This window comes from Chelonia mydas, chromosome 2 (assembly GCF_015237465.2).
Source record: "Chelonia mydas isolate rCheMyd1 chromosome 2, rCheMyd1.pri.v2, whole genome shotgun sequence".
Lineage (NCBI taxonomy): Eukaryota > Metazoa > Chordata > Testudines > Cheloniidae > Chelonia > Chelonia mydas.
This window is the reverse complement of record NC_057850.1, coordinates 39,109,480-39,129,695: the sequence shown is the minus strand read 5'-3', so window position 1 is coordinate 39,129,695 and position 20,216 is coordinate 39,109,480. Positions and strand designations below refer to the sequence as shown.

The 20,216-nt window shown below is 41.5% G+C and overlaps 1 protein-coding gene across 22 annotated transcripts in view; it reads left to right on the top strand.

Annotated features, from left to right (window-relative positions):
- Positions 1-20,216, top strand: part of VPS13B (vacuolar protein sorting 13 homolog B) — a 914,031-nt gene that overhangs the window by 149,807 nt on the left and 744,008 nt on the right. For all 22 annotated transcript variants that reach the window (XM_037892217.2, XM_037892214.2, XM_027818377.3 and 19 more), the window contains exons 8-11: positions 9,672-9,940; positions 12,798-12,893; positions 13,271-13,393; positions 17,450-17,587. In XM_037892217.2, coding sequence (XP_037748145.1) covers positions 9,672-9,940; positions 12,798-12,893; positions 13,271-13,393; positions 17,450-17,587 — 626 coding nt within the window. The remainder of the gene's footprint in view (positions 1-9,671; positions 9,941-12,797; positions 12,894-13,270; positions 13,394-17,449; positions 17,588-20,216) is intronic.

Genomic DNA, 20,216 nt, shown 5'->3' with positions numbered 1-20,216 from the left:
CAAGGCTTCTTCAGCTCTTGTCCCCTAGCGCCCCTCCTCTACTCGTGCTACATTAATGCCATCTTCATCACCTGGACCCATGGGAAGGAGGCCCTTGAGGAATTCCATCAGGATTTCAACAATTTCCACCCCACCATCAACCTTAGCCTGGGCCAGTCCACACAAGAGATCCACTTCCTGGACGCTACAGTGTAAATAAGTGATGGTCACATAAACACTACCCTATACCGGAAATCTACTGACCACTATACTTACCTACATGCCTTCAGCTTTCATCCAGACCACATAACACGATCCATTGTCTACAGCCAAGCCCTAAGATACAATCGCATTTGCTCCAACCCCTCAGACAGAGACAAACACCTACAAGATCTCTATCAAGCATTCTTACAAGTACAATACCCACCTGCTGAAGTGAGGAAACAGATTGACAGAGCCAGAAGACTTCCCAGAAGTCACCTACTACAGGACAGGCCCAACAAAGAAACGCCATTAGCTGTCACCTGCAGTCCCCAACTGAAACCTCTCCAGCGCATCATCAGGGATCTACAACCTATCCTGAAAGATGATCCCTCACTCTCACAGACCTTGGGAGACAGGCCGGTCCTCGCTTATAAACAGCCCCTTCCCAACCTGAAGCAAATACTCACCAGCAACTACACACCACACAACAGAAACACTAACCCAGTAACCTATCCCTGCAACAAACCCTATTGCCAACTCTGTCCGCATATCTATTCAAGGGACACCATCATAGGACCTAACCACATCAGCCACACCATCAGGGGCTCATTCACCTGCACATCTACCAATGTGATATATACCATCATGTGCCAGCAATGCTCCTCTGCCATGTACATTGGCCAAACCGGACAGTCTCTACACAAAAGAATAAATGGACACAAATCAGACATCAAGAATTGTAACATTCAAAAACCAGTAGGAGAGCACTTCAAAGTGTCCATTCTTCAACAAAAAAACTTCAAAAACAGACTTCAACGAGAAACTGCAGAACTGGAATTAATTTGCAAACTTGACACCATCAAGTTAGGCCTGAATAAAGATCGGGAGTGTCTGGGTCACTGCAAAAATAATTTCCCCTGTGTTGATACTCACACCTTCTTGTCAACGGTTGAGAATGGGCCACATCCGCCATTATTGTATTGACCTTATTAGCACTGATCCCCCACTTGATAAGGCAACTCCCATCTTTTCATGTGCTATATATTTATACCAACTTACCGTATTTTCCACTCCATGCATCTGATGAAGTCAGTTCTAGCCAACGAAAGCTTATGCCCAAATAAATTTGTTAGTCTCTAAGGTGTCACAAGGACTCCTCGTTGTTCTTTTTATAGTATTTTCCCCCATGGGTGCTCCACTATCTGCCCTCCTTCCCCTCTGCTTTGGAGTGCCCTTTGGGGATTTGCGGTAGAGAATGAACTGAGGGAGGTTCGATTGCATAGTCCTATATAATCTTGGTGCAGGGCACGAGGATGTGTAGGGGGCATATGCCGGTCAAACGGGCACTGCTGCCAAAGGTATATGGGGTGTAAGCGCACCTGAAGTGCGGTACCCATGGGGACACACATCTCAAAGAACTACAATTACTTCAAAAAGTGAGTAACCTCTCCTTTTTTTTTATTGTCAGCCTCAGCAGAGAGGTAAAAACTGAATGGACATGGAGATTGAACAACCTTATACCAAAAAATTCACCCTCCAGAATAAAGGGAGTTTACTTAACGTTTTAACTGGGGTGAGACCTCCTGGTTAATGTGCAGCACTTTCATAGCCCTTTAGAGAGTGATAGGGACAGCTTCTAGAGGGATGTGCCTCCAGCCGTATTTGGGTAGGGGGATGGTGATCACACAAAAGTCACATCTATAGTTCTTTGAGTGATTGCACATGTGTATTCCAATCTTAGTGTGTGTGCACCCCATACACAGTTGGAAATTTTCCCCTCGGCGGTACCTGTCAGAGCAGCTCGAGTGCCCTCTGCTGCCACTCACCCTTGTTTGCAGAAATAAAGGGTGGAGTTCCCTTGTCCCCACTCATTTCCTTCTTATCATCCATAACAGTTGTTGGAATCTGTTGGTCTTACGTTAGGAAGATCTTTGCATTGTTTATTTTTGTAGATTGTTACCTGTTGGTTCATTGTTGTAATTGGTGGATAATTTTTGTTCAGAGGGAAAAATTTTTTTCAGCTCCATATTTTTTTCAGCTCCATATGAGGAATGATTTGGTCATTGGGCTTCAAGCTCTATTTTTCAAGCTGATGTTTGAGAGTGACTTGCACTCCAGCTGTTTAACATGTCTAGATGAATCTCACATATGAGATCACTGTCAAATTTGTAAGGACTTCAAGCCTAGCAACAAAAAAAGATAGAGACGCCAGGCTGAAGTTTCTTTTGATGGAGACTGCCTTTGGAGCCTTTCTGCATGGAGAGGGCGCAGAGTACTTCAGTTTCTGAGAGACGTGCTCCCTCAATGTTGGCTGAGTCCTGGCACCGCTCACTATCTCCAGTACTAAGGAGGAAACAAGGCTTTTAAGGAAGCAGTCAGGAGAGATCTACAGTGTGTAAGTTTACCAAGCAGGGAGATAGAGACTCAAGCAGAGTGCATTCAAAATCTAAGCACTCCTCATCTCGGTTGTTGGCTAAGGAGGCACTGTTGACTGGGTAGTCACTGTTGAGTCAAGTACCTGAAGAGGTGCATTCAGTTTCTGCAGTGTTGTTGTCTTGTTACTCACCAGTAAGAAACTATGCCAGTACCATCCATGCCAAAGTCTTTTGCAGCAACAAGGGACTTGAGTTTGTCCGTGCTGGTTTCCCCGGTGATGCAGAAAATTGCTCCGCTGGTACCATCAGCGCACACTATCTCAGCTCCCTCAGTCTAGCACCTGGTACAGAATCAGTCTGTCATCTCTTGGAGCTCTCATCTTATGGTACTGTCAAGGGGAAAACTGGCAATCATGGCCTCGCTTCAATTGTCTCTGGGTTCTCAGCACTGGTCCCATCACTGGTGGTACCCTGTGGTCAAAGGAAGCTGATTTTTCATCTTCTGACTCAGGCATTGGCTCCTATGTCTCACAAGTGTGTAGAGCATCTCACTGCTCCCCTCCTAGAGCTCACTGCCCAGGATACTTCCAAGACCCTGAAGACTGTGCTGATGGGAACGTGTGGCTGGTAAGGCACTGAGGTCCAATGCCTTTTCAGTGGCCTTGTGAGAACCCATGGGCGTTTCCTCACATCTCCATGTCCTCCCCACACTACTGCCCTTCAGTTTCATTGATTAGGCTTGGGGAATTTTCTTGTTGAGTTCATTGTGATCTCACACCCAGTACTGAGCAGGAAGTAACAGTTTGGGGGATCCTGTGAGTCAGTTGCCAGAGGAGACTCAGGCTATGGCTATACTTGCAGATGTAGAGTGCTGGGAGTTAAACCATCTCTCAGAGACAGCAGCAGGGAAAGCGCAGCTGTGTGTTTAGACTGTCAGCTGCAAGCACAGTGGCATGGCCACATTAGCAGCTCTTGCAATGCCACAGAGAGTAGTGCATTGTGGTAGCTATCCCAGTATGTAAGTGGGTGCAGCATGCTTTTCAAATGGGGGGTGGGGTGGAGTGTGACAGGGAGTGTGTTGTGTGTATGTGGGAGGAGAGACTGTTTTGCGGGGCAGAGTGTATCAGTATGCTGTCTTGTAAGTTCAGACAGCAGCAGGGGGAAACCCCAACATCAGCCCTTCCCCTCCCTCCCCCTCCTCTCCCTCTCTCTCTCTCTCTCTCTCTCACACATGCACAAATGTGTGCCTCTGCAGCAAGAGCATTCCACAGTAATGGTTTGCTTTATGGCCCGGAGCAGATAACATGCCGGCTGTCAGAAACAGAGCTTTGAAAGGGGATATCCGCATGCCCGCAGCCAAGTTCAAAACAATGACCAGAGTGGCCACTTGACTTCAGGGGATCATGGGACGTTTCCAGAGGCCAATTACAGTGCAATAATGCAACACATCATCCACACTGACACCCAGGCGTTTCAGCCAGGGCTCAGCAAGCTCTGTGCTTCTCGTGGAGGTGGATTACCAGGGGTGCTCCAGCTGTGGAGTCCAGGCGCTCTAAGTGCCGTGCCAGTGTGGACACCGCAGGAAATAGGGCATCCAGGGCTGATTTAATGCACTCAGACTTGCAAGTGTAGCAAAAGTCCTCAGCTTCAACCTCTGTTAGCTCCATACTCCTCTTCCCCAGATGAAGCAGTATCCATTGGAGTGTCCTAACCTACACTTGATAACACCAAGCCTTACACCAAGAGCTCTTAAAAAGGGTTGCCTCAGCCTTGGATATCCAAGTGGAGGGAAGTTTGGGGAGTTGTACCATAGACTTATTTACATTGTAACCACAGCTGTCCTGTCTTGTGTGGCCTTACCGATTAATGAGGCAATTTTAGAGCCCATCCATCAAGGCCCTGTGGCATACCCCCTCCTCGCACACCCAAGAGGGCTGAGCCTCATTACTGTGTATCCTGCCAAGGCATTGAGCATTTTTATGCCAGGGACAGCAGGCTGCTACTCCTAAATCAAAGGATGCCAAAAAACTTGTCCCGTTTGGTAGAAAAATCTTTTGTATAGCTGGGTTAGAACTTATAATAGCCAACCCACAGGCTTTATTACGGCGTTATGACTTTAATATCTGGGACTCTATATTGAAGTTTAAGGATAAGCTGCTGCAGGTTGCAAAACAAGATTTTCACGGGTAGATGAAGGGAAGCTGGTGGCAAGAATATCAGTACAGGCCAGTTTGGATGGTGCTGATGGGCTGCTAGGATCATGGCCTCTGCCATTATCATGTGTGGCTGCTCATGGCTGCAGTCTTTGGGCCTGCTGTAAGAAGTCCAGCAAACTGTTCAGGACCAGCCATTTGAAGGGTCATCCCTCCGTCAGTTAGAGATGGATGAGAAACTTCATGGTTTTCATTATCCAGGATAATGTTGTTATGTTGGGTATATATACATTGGCCTTGAAAAGAAAACACTTTCATCCTTAGCAGTCCCACTGATATTCTATTCTTGTGCTTCTCCAGGATCTGCGAAGGAAAGAGTAGAGGTTATAGGCGCAGACCATATCCTCCTCCTACTGCAGCAGCTCCTGGTTCATCCAGACACTCTGTGGGGGTGCTAAACAAACATTTTGATGGGTTGGTCAAGGATGCCATACCATTCTCCAAAATTCCAGCCTCTCTTTGCTCTCTGTTTTCAAATAGTGTATCCTACTTCCTAGGTTCTTGGTCCCGAATTTCTTCAGACAAATGGGTCTTAAGCATCGTGGAAATGGAATACACCCTTCAATTTGTTTCTGTCCCTCCTTCCCATCTTCTTTCTCTGTCCCTCTTCAGGGACCACTCTCATAAGGAAGTACTCCTCCAGGAGTTACAATATCTCCTGCAATTGGGAGCCATAAAAGGGGTTCCATAGTATCACAGAGGGTTCGGTTTTTATTCCCACTATTTGCTTACCTGAAAGCAAAGGGAAGTCTGACTGATTTTAGACCTGCCTCAATTCAACAGATATCTGAAAAATATGAAGTTTCTCATGGTTTTGCTGGCTTCCGATTATTCCCTTCCTGGAGACGGGTAGGCTGCTCTTGACTTATAAGATGTGTTCTTCCATGTAGTGATCTATCAGGGCTGTAGGAAGTATTAAGGTTCTTGGTAAACCAGTCTCACTACCAGTTCATAATGTTCCCTTTTAGCCTCTTCACAGCTCCACAAGTTTGTAGAAAATGTATGGCAGTGGTAGCTGCATTTCTGAGGAAGTTGGCTGTGTAAGTGTATCCTTATAACTGGCTTGAGAGAGGCTGGTTCAGAGTTCAGGTACTATCCAGTGTAAGTCTTATCCAGTCAACCTTCAATGCACTGGGACTATTAATCAACACAGAGAGGTCTATCCCGTCCTTAGTTCAGAGGATAGAATTCATTTGAGCAGTCCTGGACTTAACTCAAGCTAGAGCTTTGCTTCCATGGCCAAGATTTCAGACAATTTGATCCATCATTTTAGGTATCAAGGCTCACCTAAACACAAGAGCATGGAATTGTATGAGGCTTCTGGAGCACGTGGCCTCTTGCATATATACATAGTCTGTCATGCCAGGTTGTGCCTCAGGGAACTACAGATTTGGTTAGTCTCCGTATTCTCTTTGAGTTTTCACTCTGGAAGCTTTGTTGTGTGGATACCCTCTCAGGTTTTAGCCTCTCTGGATTGGTGGACAAACCCTGTAAACATATGTGGTAGGTGTTCCCTTTGTCCTACATTAACCTTCATTGACATTAGTGACATACAGACAGCATCTGCTCTGGGTTTGGGGGCTCATCTGGATTCTCTACATAGGCAAGGGTAATGGTCCATAAAGGACTTTTTGGACACACAGATGTCAGGGAGTTGAGAACTAGCCAACTGTTTTCGTTTGTGCTACAGCTTGGCTAGTGTTACACCACCAAGCAGAGTGACACCACATTCAACAAGATTGTAAGTGACCTCTGCGTCCTTTCTGGCTCAAATGCTTATCCTAGACATTTGTAGGACAGTAGCTTCATCTTAAGTACACGCGTTTGCATCCTATTATGACATCACTCAGCATTCTAAAGACGAGGAGAGATTTGGGCAAGTTGTCCTCCAGTCCTTATTCAGATAGACTTCAATCCTACCTCCTGATTTCATTACTTGTTAGTCGCCAAGAGCGGAATGCACATGTGCAATCATTCGAAGAAGGAAAAATGGTTACTAATCTGTTCTGTAACTGTTGTTCTTCGAAATATGTTACACATATCTACTTCACAACCTGCCCTCTTGCCCATTCATGTGGGAATTTCTGACAAGAAGGAACTGAGAGGGTCAGGGTGGCTCTGGCCTTTATTCTTGCACATAGGGGGGGTGTGCAGCAGCAGTGGGCACTCGAGCTGCTCCAAATGGTACCACTGAGGATAAAAATTTCCTACAATCATGCGCAGAAGGCACACACACCAAAAGTGGAAAAGACATGTACAGCATATCATGAAGAACATCAGTTAAGGAACAGGTTAGTAATAGTTTTTTCTCTTTCTGGCTCTGCTTCATGCTATAGTGGTCTCTTGACACTAACCCTGTAATAACTACTTCTTCAGTCTCCTCAGCTGGTTCCTCTTCAGTTGCAACATTTGGGATAAACTGAAACCACCTCCTTTCCCACCATTCAGTCATGTGACCCCTTTCCTTTACTGACTTTGAACCTCTTTCCACACAGAACTGAGCTCCCTTGATCTCATCTTAATTAATTCTTCTTTGCTTACTTTCTGCCCTTGTTTCCTTTTATCAGAGCTTGAAAAAATGACTTAATATCCACTAACCAGGGAGAAAAAAACCCGTGCTTCCTTGTCCTCTAAATCTCACACTGCAATTTAAAATGGATGAAACAGTTGTGTATGGTTTATAGTCCTGTCTGTATTTAATTATAAATTATTATAAATGAACTTTGTATTGAAACTTTGCAGCTGTAACTTACAACAGCTCTCATTTTTATATACCATGTTTCCCTTCTTGGCTTCCCTTCCCTTCTTGGTTTCTGCTCCTCTCCTTCACACCTCCTCTTTTTTGAGCCGTGGATTTTTGCAGATTTTGGAAGATAGCACTGCATTAGTTTACATGGTACTCCTATTTGCAAGGTGATCTGAACAACCATAAGGATTAAAACCTTTTATTTAAATGGCAACTCAGATTTGCAGGAGTTGATGGTACTAAACTCAGCAAAGCTTTCTAATAAGTTAAGAAGGGTGTATTTTTCCAACCTTGCTTTTTATTACCTCTTTTCCTTCTACTCCTTGTTTTATTCCTACATTTTGTGCAGTGTTGTTTCCTTCCTCTTTTTCCTACTTACACCTTTTGTGATGTTGCCTCTTTCCTTCCAACCTGGAGAGTCCTCTTTCTTCCTAAAAATCAGGTCACTTGACGTCTTTAGATTTTTCTTCAAAATTCACTTATTTTGTTAGCTTTCTACTGCTGAGCTCTAATCCAGGGCCTTCTATTGAGCTCTTCCTTTACCCTTTCTCAAAATAAATATCAAGACCCATAAGATACAGGAATATACAACATAAAAAAAATCACAATAATTTGTTGTTTTCCTTGTTCCTTGTCCTGTTCCTCCTCTTTCTTTGGTCAATTATTTTAATTTCTTGTGTGTCTAATTTAGATTTTCACTTGTTTTACGGTAGTGACTGTTCCTCCCTCCCCATGAAGCAACATGCCCACATGTAGTGATAATATTTAGGCAACGTTATACTGTAAATATATTCAGGCTATTTGTCAGTAACTAAGATGGCCTGCTCTGCTTCTGCCTACGTGAGTTGTAACAGGGAAATCCCAAAATTTAGATTGGGTGCAGAGCAGGAAGGAGAACCATATAGAAAAGAATGAAAATGGGTATATAAAATGGGAAATTATTTCAAAATAAAAAAACAATTAAAAATACCTTCGACTCATTTTCTTCCTTCACACTCAATTCTATTCCATTGACATCACTGGATGGTTTGTCATGAACATCAGTGGGAGCAAGATCATACCATTCTTATTTACTTCAATACCTGTTGTCTCTTTTCCCTCCCTTCTGGTCAACAGGGGTTTTGTTCCTAGAATATATGCCATATGTTATTTAGTTTGTGTTTTTATTGTTTGTCAGAGAATTCGTGTCTCAATTTATTTTGAAACAGCCATCAGCCATTAACTTCAGTGTTTTTGCATTATGTGTTTCTGTAGCGCCTTGAGTTCAGGGCCCTATTGAGTTAGGAGCTGTACAAACATGAAAAAATAGTAACCTTCTTGTCCCAAAGAGTTTACTATCTAAGGTTTTATCTGATAAACAGGAAGGACTCTCAAGTTGTCATTAAAATTGTGAGTACCCTGAAGGGCAGAAAAGAAAGCAGTAAATAGAAAAATAATGTGATGCATTAAGCCCCAAATTAGGAGGAAAAGAGACCAAAATAAAGGCCAATATCATTATTTGACATTAAGTTAAAAGTTCTTCTGTGCTAAAACTGGGTGCTATTTTTGAGTATTGTGAATTATATGGTGGAGTTACAGTACACATCTCTGAAAATAAGGGAATATTGTATAATTAAGATTAATATAGTGTATTTATAGGGTAGCAATCACCATAGTATACAGGCATCAGCATACGACTGTGTTGAACTTTCATTGCTGTGGGTTTTAAAAACAAAGCTTTCCTCCCACTTTTCATAAAATTGAACTTTAAAGTTGTAAGATTGCCTTACTTAATGAGATTTGGTTTGAAACTTTAAGAATAGCCTCAATGAGGGAGAACCAAATATGACTGAAAAACATGTACCATAGAGAAAAACGTTTGAAGTGCATAGCATTTCTGTAATCATAATGGAAAATATTGGTGAAAGTCATCAGAGCTCAGATTTGCTACCTTAAAATCTAAAAAAAAACAATTTTTTAGGAGCTTAGGAAGCCTTAGCGGGAAACTTTTATTTATAAAAATCTGTATTGGTATTAATGAGACTAGAGACAAGAGAATGGTGTGTAAAACTTACCCCAGATAACTGCCTGCATATTATAATTGTGGACATTGCATAAAAGAAGAGCCTTTAATCACTGTTGAGTTGAAATTTGATTTATATTTTGTGTCAAAAGGTGTAGAAGATGAAACAGGTTCAGATATGCAATATTCTACCCAGTATATTAACCAAGAACCCTACATGCATCAAGATGATGATCAGCAGCAGGGATGGGTTTCCTGGGCCTGGTCTTTTGTTCCTGCTATTGTGAGTTATGATGATGGAGAGGATGACTATACTGGAACAGAAGGTGGAACAATACTGCATCAATACAAATCCCAGGCCCTTAAGGATCCTATTGTTTCTATTGGGTTTTACTGCACAAAGGCAACTGTGACTTTCAAGGTAAGTACATCTCTACATTATAGTCTAATAATTGTTTTGCAGAGCAATGAATTAATGTATTAGATTTCAGTGTGTGGTTATTTGTCTTTTTAATAAAGAGAGGAAAGACTTATATTGCTGAAAATATGAAGCAATTGAACAGTTTTATTCTTCATCAAACAATTTGCAGTTAACTTGGGTTTGTGAGATGATTGATATAAAATTTAGTTCAATGAAAAACAATCCAGTTCTGAAGGGAAACCATTTTAATTTAGCACTAAAATAGATAAAAAACTTGAAAGAAAAAAAAAGTTCTTAATAACTGAAAAGTATCCATGAACTTTTATTTTAATATTGGCTTCTGAGTCTACATGACATTTTTGCAAATTCACTTGATTTCTTGTAAAAGTACTTTTGCTGATATAGCAATTTGATAATGGCTGGAGTTATTTTCTTTACTGTGTAGTAATAGATAGAACTGGACCTGTTACTCTGGAACATCCAAGATTAAAGTAAATTTTAGTTGACATAATTTTTAAATACTTGTACTTCTGTTGGGAGTCACCTTAGGAACAGTAAAGTAAGAAATTTTATATGTATACACAGAGATACTGAGATTTGTATAAATTTTCTCATAAATCAGTGATCAAAATAATCTCAAATAATAAATAAATCTCTGCTTATTCCTGTTATGAGTTTTCAGAAAGCAGTCATTGATTTTATGTAATATTGTTAATAACTTAAATACTGATAAAACACTAAGATTTACTGACAGGAATTAATTTGATAAAAACCGGGGCCTAGTTTAGCAAAGTATTTAAACACATGTCGAATTTTATGTCCATGAGTAGCCCGACTGAAGACTAATAATGAGTTTATAGTTAGGCACATGTTGAATAAAGGCCAGAATGCTTTAGAGCATGAAAAGAATGGATGGTGGAGAATCTGCATTTTAAAAAGGCATGTTGATGAAAAAGTTTCAACCACTTCAGCTTTGATAGTTGCTAATTATTTACCACTTTAATCTGATGTAAGAATGTAAGTAATTTTATTTAAAGGATTTATTAGGTACTTGAAACATATCTTTGTCTTCTGTTTAGTTAAAAATGGTAATTAATATGAGTGGAGGAAAATATGCAGCTTTCCCATGATTTTCACTTACCTTGTTTTTGTTTAAAAGTATGGGAGTTGTAATTTTTTTAAAATTGCAGTTGGAACTTAAATGGTTTTGCTTGGTTTTGTATTCCCATGTGCAGTATTGAATCTTGGTTCTACAGCCCTTGCTCACATGAGAAATCCTACTGAAGTAATTGGACCTATTTACGTCAGTGGTTCTCAACCTTTCCAGACTACTGTACCCTTTTCAGGAGCTTGGTTTGTCTTTCATACCCCAAGTTTCACCTCACTTAAAAACTACTTGCTTCCAAAATCAGACATAAAAATACAAAAGTGTCACAGCACACTATTACAGAAAAATTGCTTACTTTCTCATTTTGTCCGTATGAAATTTTAGTTTGTATTGACTTTGCTAGTGCTTTTTATGTACCCTGTTGTAAAACTAGGCAAATATCTAGATGAGTTGATGTATCCCCTGGAAGACTTCTGCATATCTTCATAGGTATGTGTACCCTTAGTTGAGAACCACTGATTTACGTGAGCAAGGGTTGCAGGATTGGGCCTCTTAATGTTGTGTTAGTAGGCTTGTGCATTTAATCTTACGTTGTGGTAAAAATTACTTATAAATTATGGCATCTTGCATTTTATATTTTTAGAATGTAAAGTGGTATATGAGAGCAGTATGGTGACATTTAGGAGGAAAGCATTAGAATTCATTGTTCTGCTTGCATGCAAAGAATGAATGGAATTAATTTGTGGTTCATATTTTGGTCAAAAAATAAGGTCAAGTTTCTACATTAGCATTCTGAACAGTTGATACCATTCCAGCTAAAAAATCATGCCAAATTAAATGTAGCATTTTTCTAATAATGTTGAAAATTGTTCTTGTAATGTCTGAGTTCTTTTAATCAATTAATTGCTTTTCCTCCACAATAATTGCACACAGCTGAACAGTGATCAGTTTTTGTTTTATTTTGTTTTTGTTTTTAAAAAACAATTTTACTTGAGGTTTTGGATTATAGAATTTTACTTAGAAACAGCAGCCATTTGTACACTCTCTTGGAAATAACTAAGTAATGAGAGCCGGTGTGTATTATGTAAAAATTAAAACTTGAATTATTAATTTCAGCAGATCAAACTATAAAAATGCAAAACTAAGAAAAGTTGTACTAAAACTTCATATAATAGAGTGTTTAACTGTATAATGTACTTTTTCCATTGTATGATTTACTGCTTTAAAGTTTTGATAAATATCTAAGTATTTAGAGCATAGAAAATAAAATTTAATAGAGTTTTATTTTAAAATAACATGAGAAAAAAGTTTAGGTATGATTCAAATTCATAATGTTTTCTTTAATATTATTTATGCTGTGAATTATTTACTATGCAGGATAAATGTTTCAATAAGTTTATGGATTTTTAGAGCAGATTATAAACTGGCATGTGTATTGCAGCTGCATATCTGTTACTTTAATTTTATACATTGTTGGTGTAAAAGGACAACTAAATAAAAATACTAAAGTGTTTTAAAACTTTTTTAGCAATACTTGAGATTAAATTGGCATATTCAGCTAGAAGTTCGCATATTCTAATATGGATAATACGTTACAGCTGTTTTTACTGCACCTGTTTCCTGCCTAATAATAATTTTTGGCCTATACTAACGTTTAATTTGTCTTCATCAGTTCTATATAGTAATGACAGATTATTGCTGTTTAATGCTAATATTGGCTAATATAAGGTGTTTATCATTGTTTCATAGCTTACTGAAATGCAAGCTGAAAGTAGTTATTATAGCCCTCAGAAAGTAAAATCCAAAGAAGTTATATGCTGGGAGCAAGAAGGAACCACAGTTGAGGTAATGTTCCATTATGACTAGATTTTTCAGGTTATAGTAAATGTCTTTGCAAATTGATGTATAATAAATATTTTTCATCAGTTAAATATTTGAAATAGCAGTTAATATTTGGTTGTATATTTCTACTTTATTAGATAGTTCACTAAAGTAATTCCTATTCTCCATTACTGCAAAGTTAGAACACATAGTACTAAGATTTGGTAAGAGTGTACTTTTGAAAATGTTGTTATTGAATTCATTTCTTGATTAATTAAAAGCCACACCTGTAAAGCTTACCATATATTATTTTAAAATTTTCTCTACTTTTTCAATTTTTAGTTTTTAATATCTTCAGTCGCTATAGTACACGTTGTTATATAACTTTTCCCCTCCAATAGGCCCTTATGATGGGAGAACCTTTCTTTGACTGCCAAATAGGTTTTGTTGGTTGCCAAGCTATGTGCCTTAAAGGAATTATGGGAATTAAAGACTTTGAAGAGAATGTGAACAGAAGTGATAAAGTAAGTTCATTTGAAATACTGCTGATTGTTAAATACAGCAAAGATGTTGTGCTTTATTGATTTAAAATATTAAAAATATTTACTTTTCTTAGGTGTGGTGAAGAGTACAGTGTCACAGAAATCCTGTGTTTAGTGGTAGTATGTATAACTGGCATGATTTGGGGGAACTGTCTCACTCAGAGAGAGGGGATACTATACAGTTACTGAACCATAGAAACTATACACTTATTTCTTAGTAATGCAATTTCCTGCACATTTATTTGCCAAGGGTTTCTTATTTAATAATCCTACAGCTACTAATAGATTGCAGTTACACAGCATCTTCCATCTGAACATCTCTAAATGTTTCTCAGAGATAGTTATTTTGCAACAATCATGCCATGTATGATTGTTTGTATTGAATCCTGGATGCTACCCTCTGAACTCCCTATCCTTCTCCCTGCAACAACCATGGTTGTTCTTTGAGTGCTTACTCATGTTGATTGCATTCTAGGTGTGTGCATGCCCATGTGCACAGTTGTCGGAGATCTTTGCCTTAGCGGCATCTGATGGGTTGGCTGTGGTGCCCTCTGGAGTGCTGTGCTATGCCTTGATATATCAGGCGCCGCCAACCCTGTGCCCTCTCGGTTCCTTCTCATGGAGGCTGCCTTCTGCCCAGCCTCAGAGCCGTCCTGGCCGGACTTGACTACCACCACTTCGGCCTTGGTGCGCAGTGCACCCCCAGCAGCGCTCCCCTTTGCTGGTGCCCAAAAAGAAGTCAAAGATGTGTGACTTCCTGGCACTGGGCAAGAAAGGCCAAGGGGCATTGGGTAAAGGACCCAGTTCAGGTCACCAGCCCGCTCCGGAACTACATGGGGGTGCCTCCCCAAATGGGCCTCCTAGCCCCTCGAGGGATCTGCCACTGAATCCAGAGAGTGGTAGGGGACCAGACTCATAGCGGGGTCAATGCCTTCCCAGGCCCTCCCGGTGCCCAGAAAGCAAAGGACTCTCGCAGTGCAGCTGGCACTGCATGCTGTGATGGACCTGGCAAAGATTCCCCACAAGAGCAAGTCAGCCATAATAAACCCACAGAGGTCAAGTGAATATCCACCCCGCCCCAGACCCTGGAGCAGAGGCAGCGCTCTCTGTCGCTGCACTCCAGGTCTCCGCAACAGCACTGTTTTAGATTCAACATTTTAGATTGCCGACACCACGCTCCTGGTCTCCACCCTCTTAGCGAGGTTCACTTGGAGGGAGGCATTGGCCACTGTATGGCTGGCACTGGTCATCCTCCTGCCAGCTGTCTCCATGACGTAGGTTGCCATCACCTAGACCATGGGAACGTTCTCCGACATGATACCGATCCCGCACCCATCTGCCAATTTGAGGCATTGTTCACCCACAGCAAGGGTTAGCGGTTAGACTCGGGTTTTGCCGGCCCCACCGTGATCACCGAAAGGGGATTCCTCTGGCTTGGAAAGGGAGTGCAGCCTATCACCAAGGCAGCACCGGCACGACTGGGCACCTGAGGCTGCATCAGCCTCCTCAATGTTGTCCTGGCAGCAGGGCCAGTGGCCGGTGCAGTGACTCTACTGGAACGCCTGGGGCATTCTGGTTATGTTGATGTCCCCATTGCACCAATCTTTGGTCGCCACTTAGGAAAAGCAACCAGCGGTGCCAGACTTAGTGCACAAAACACAATTGGACGCTGGGGTGGAGGAGTGAGTGCGCACCCCAAAACCCTCTCCCCCCCACGGGTAACAATGACCCGGGCTCTCCCCTGGTGGACCAGTTGTCATCGTCCTCTCCAGATGAAGCTGTGGCAGGCGCCCTCCAGCTAGCCCATGAAGGATTTCAAGGAGCACTAGGTCCTGCTCTGAAGGGTGGCCACTGGACGTTGAGGAGATGGTGGAGAAGTCAGACATCTTCCGGTGCACGATGGGGTCTTAAAGATAGTCAAAACCCTCTGGCAAACCCCATCTTCAGTCCCACTCACCTCCAAGAGAGCTGAAAAGAAATATTTTGTCCCAGCCAAGCAGTTTGAATGCTTGTACACCCACCCACCTCTAGGGTTGCTGGTCGTTTCTGAAGCCAACAGGCAAACCAGTTCTACCCCCAAAACTAAGGAGGCCAAGACGCTGGATCTTTCTGGAAGGAAAATTTATTCAACGGCCAGCCTTCAGTTCAGGGTTGCAAACCACCAGGCTTTTTTGCAGAGATATAACTTTAACTTATTGGACTCCCTCCGTAAGTTCAAGGATTCCCTGCCCCAGGACTTGGCCCAAGAATTCAAGGCCCAATGTAGGCGGGTACAACAGCGACAAGATTCTCCCTCCAAATGATGTGGGATGTGGCCGATTCAGTGGCCACTGTGGTTGCATCAGTGGTGATCATGAGGCACAGTTCCTGGCTTCAAACTGTGGGCTTGTTCCAGGGGATGTAGTCCTCCATCCAGGACCTCCTGTTTGATGGGAATGGTCTCTTTGCAGAACAAACAGATGTGAGGCTGCATGGACTAAAGGACTGTCGGGCCACCTTCTGCTTGCTGGGTCTGCATACACGTCAGTAGGTGAGGAAGCAGTTCCGGCTGCCCCCCACCTTCAAGGCCCTGGCAGCCTTGGCAGGGGTCTGCAAGCAGAAAGGCTAGAGATATGAGTTTTAGTTGTTGCCACCCTTCCTCCTCCCACTCACTTGCCCAACCCGGCCCGGCAAAGCATCATCGGGGCCAGAAGTGCTCATTTTGATGGTGCACTTGAGAGTGAAGCCCCAGTCAACTTCCTGGATCTGCCTCATTTTTTCCTCAACCGCATACACACCTACTGTTCAGCCTGGTCATGGGTAACCTCAGACCTCTGGGTGCTAGAAATTATATCTCTGGGATACACCCTGCAATTCTCAGCTGCCTCCCCTCCACCCCACTTCCCCGTCCCTCTTCAGGGACCCTCTCACAAGCATCCCCTCGTTAAAGAGGTTGAGAACCTCCTGCATCTAGGGGCAGTGTAGGAGGTCCCTTGGGAAATGAGAGGAAAAGAGTTCTACTTCCATTATTTCCTAATCCTGAAAGCAAAAGGGGGCCTAAGACCCATCCTGGACCTGCGGTGCCTCAACAAATCTCTCAGGAAGTTGAAGTTTCGCATGGTCTCTCTAGCTTCCATTATCTTCTCCCTGGATCCAGGAGACTGGTACGCCTCCCTTGATTTGAAATATGCTTATTTCCATATCTCCATCTTCCAAGGGCACAGACAGTTCCTCTTTTTTGTAGTGGGCGGAGCCATTTCCAAATCATTGCACTGCCCTTTGGATTCTTGTCGTCCCCAAGGATGTTCACAAAATGTATGGCGCCAGTGGCTGCTTACCTGAGGCGTCGAGGTGTCCAGGTCTTCCTGTACCTTGACGATTGGCTCATCGAGGCCAGATCTCGGGAACAGGTGCAACGACGCCTCGATCTGGTACGTTCCATCTACCATGACCTGGGCCTGTTGATAAACTAAAAGAAATCAACCTTAAGGCCGGTGCAATGATAGAGTTCATAGGGGAGGTCCTCGGCGCCACATGAGCCAGAGCGTTCCTTCCAGAGGCCCGCTTCCAGGCAATGTTGGACCTGATCTCCCATGTGAAAGACCACATGCTCACCTCCTCTCGCTCCTGCCTGAGGTTGTTAGGCCACATGGTGGTGTGTACATAAGATGGAGAGCATATTTCAGTGTAATAATAATTCAAGACTTCTCCATGTTAATATCAAGTTCACAGTATTCTGGGCTAACAAACTATAGAATAGCAAAGTTCATTAGCCCAGGATATTTTTATTAACCTGTAAATAAGGAAAAGCTTTGAAGTTAATTAAATCATTGTTTTAATATCTTCATCTATACCAGAATTTTTGCTGAAAATGAGGAGTGAATTTAAGGTGGCCTGTATGAAGTTTTCATAAGGATTCATGTCGATTTTGCAAATAGATCATTGTATGAAGAAACAACAGAAATGTTTGGTCACACTAACCTGACTTTTTCTCATGTTTGCCCTCTTGTGCCTCTCTCTCTCTCTTGCTCTCTTTTTTTTTTTTAACCCACTTTTAAGGAGGCCTACTTCTTCAGTTGTGGAGAAAATCTGAGTGCAAAAGGAATGACGTATCTTACCAATTCACTATTTGATTACAGAAGTCCAGAAAATAATGGTATTCGTGCAGAATTTATTTTGGATGCAGCTCATCATAAGGTTAGAAAATTAATTTTGTTTTCTTTTTTTAATTTTTCAATAGATTTTAAAATCTATGTACTTTCTAAAGACCAGATCCTGCCACCCTTTCTTATGTTGAATAGCACCATACTCTACAAATGGCCTTGTTGGTCCCCCAAAAGGGCAAATTTTCAAAACTGCTGAGCACCCAGTAGCTGCATTGATTTCAGAGTTTGAGTGCCTGTAAAAGAAACCAGAAATGAAGAGGAGCACCAGCACCATGTATCCAAACAGTTCTTCATAGACCACGAGAAAGTGCTCATCCAACCCTCCAGTGGTCTATGGACCACAGTTTGGGAACTGCTGTTTTAAAGAGCCCAAGTCTGGAAGAATGTTAATTGTATTGTCCTTGCATGCTATATCTATCTACTTGCAAGGTGTACTACTAATTCAGCTTTTATCTTTGGTTATGGTGTGGTTGTATATTTTGACAGCTATTGTGTTACTTAACATAGAACATTTATTACCTCTTCAGTCAGATATCAATATGCTGCTTCACTGTAAATTAGATTCTCTCTTATGTTCACTTATAGGGTGTTTAGAAGTCGTTTGTCCAGAATGTAATAATTTCTGATTCCCATTAGGGAAACCCAGTAATCTTAAATTGCTGGAACAGATGTCCTTTGGCATTTCATGTTCACCATTGTTGTTCTATGCTGTTGGAGAGCAACATAGTGCTTCTCTTACTATATCTCTCTGGGTTATTTCAGATTCAGTAATTTTCCACATCACTCCATATCTCTTCTATATCTGGGTCTGATCCTGTTTTGTGAGATTATACACAGAATTTAAGAAATTGAATCAGTTGAATAACTTGAATATGGTATTCACATATGGGAGAAAAGGGGTATAACATTTCGTAGTTAACAAAATTCCTATACTGTATAACAGCTACAAATTAGAAATGGTTCAGAGAAAACTTGGTGTGCAACGTGGGGTACCAGACCCAACAAATTTCTGACAATTAGACCACGCACAAAATTCTTTAGTGAATAAGTTTTTTTTTTTTTTTTTTTTTTTAGCTAGAAGCCTTCTTATCATTTCAAAGGAGACAAAATTAACTTACCCTGAGTCATTCTGCTTCTGTATGCTTCGTGCTCTGATTTGTAACGCTGGCTATATTCTCAAACACACACACTTTTTGTCATTTTAGGACTTCAAATAAACTGTGTGTCAAGAGGGGTATTTTTGGAATTAGTCAAACAAGTCTCCTTTCTGTGTACATTTTTAGAGTTATTCCCCATTTTGTTCTCATTTGCAGAGAGCACATCCACTATGCAGTCAGTTCTGTTTTGAATCAAATCTATGTGAGACTGCAGATTCTGGGTATAATTTTGAAAATTCTGAAGTCCCATTTTCAAAAGAGATTTAGGCACCTAGGAAGAGTCTGAGATCTGGTCTGCACTACAAAGTTTTCTGGCATTGCTACATTGCCGAGGAGTGTGCAAAAATCACACTTTCTAGCTGACAGAGCTATGCTGGCAGAACTCCCAGTATAGCCCAGCTATGCTAACAGAAGAGTGCCTCTGTTGCCATAGGGTAGCTGGTGTAGCTATGCTGGCAGCAGAACACCTTCTGTTGACATATGTTGCTTATGCACTAATGTGCTCTACTGTAGTGTAAACAAGCCCTGCCTTTTGTTGTGTTTCAATGAGACATAGTCTCCTAAGTACCTAAGTCATTTAGTCTGATAAATCACTGAGGGTGTGTCTACACTGCAGTTAAAAATGCATGGGTGGCCCATGTCATTTGACTCAACTGGAGCCTGAGCTCAAATGTCTATACTGCAATTAAACAGCCTCTTAGCCTGAGCCCTACGAGCCTGAGTCAGCTGACATGGACCAGCCATAGATCTCTAATTGCAGTGTAGATATACCTGTAGGCACTTTTGAAAAAGTTATCCTACAAATATTGATAGTCTGAGCCAGATACACGTTGATAAGATTATACTTTGATTTTTTAAAAAAAATTGAGTCTTACGATAGAGAGCTTTGGGTCAGTATTATAAATATATGAGATGTCTCTAGAAAAAGAAACAGAAGTCTCCAAAACACAAGATGTGGTAGTAATGAGGGATTTTAACCACCCTGACATCTGTTGGAAGAGTAATATAGCAAAACATAAAATTTCCAAGAAGTTCTTGGTAGGTGCTGGCGACAACTTCTTGTTTCATACAGAGGAGGATGTAAGCAGAGGGGAAGCCTATTATAAACTTGATTATGACTAACAGGGAGCAATTGTTTGTGGGGATGGAAAAAAATTATGGTGATCATGAATTGATAGGTTCTGTGATCCTAAGGAAAGGAAGGAATGAGAACAGCAGAGTCAGAACAATGGACTTCAAAAAAGCAGACTTTAACAAACTCAGGACTGGTAGATAAGGTCTCTTGGGAAGCAAATGTAAAGAAAAAGGAGTTCAGAAAAGCTGGCAGTTTCTCAGAGGCAGTATTTAAGGCACAGCAGCAGAATATGTGGATGTAAATAAAAAAATAGGAAGAATAGTATTAGGCCAATATGATTACACCTGGAGATCTTTAATGAGCTGAAAATAAAAAAGGAATCCTACCAAAAGTGGAAACATGGATAAACTGATGTGAGTTAGTACAAA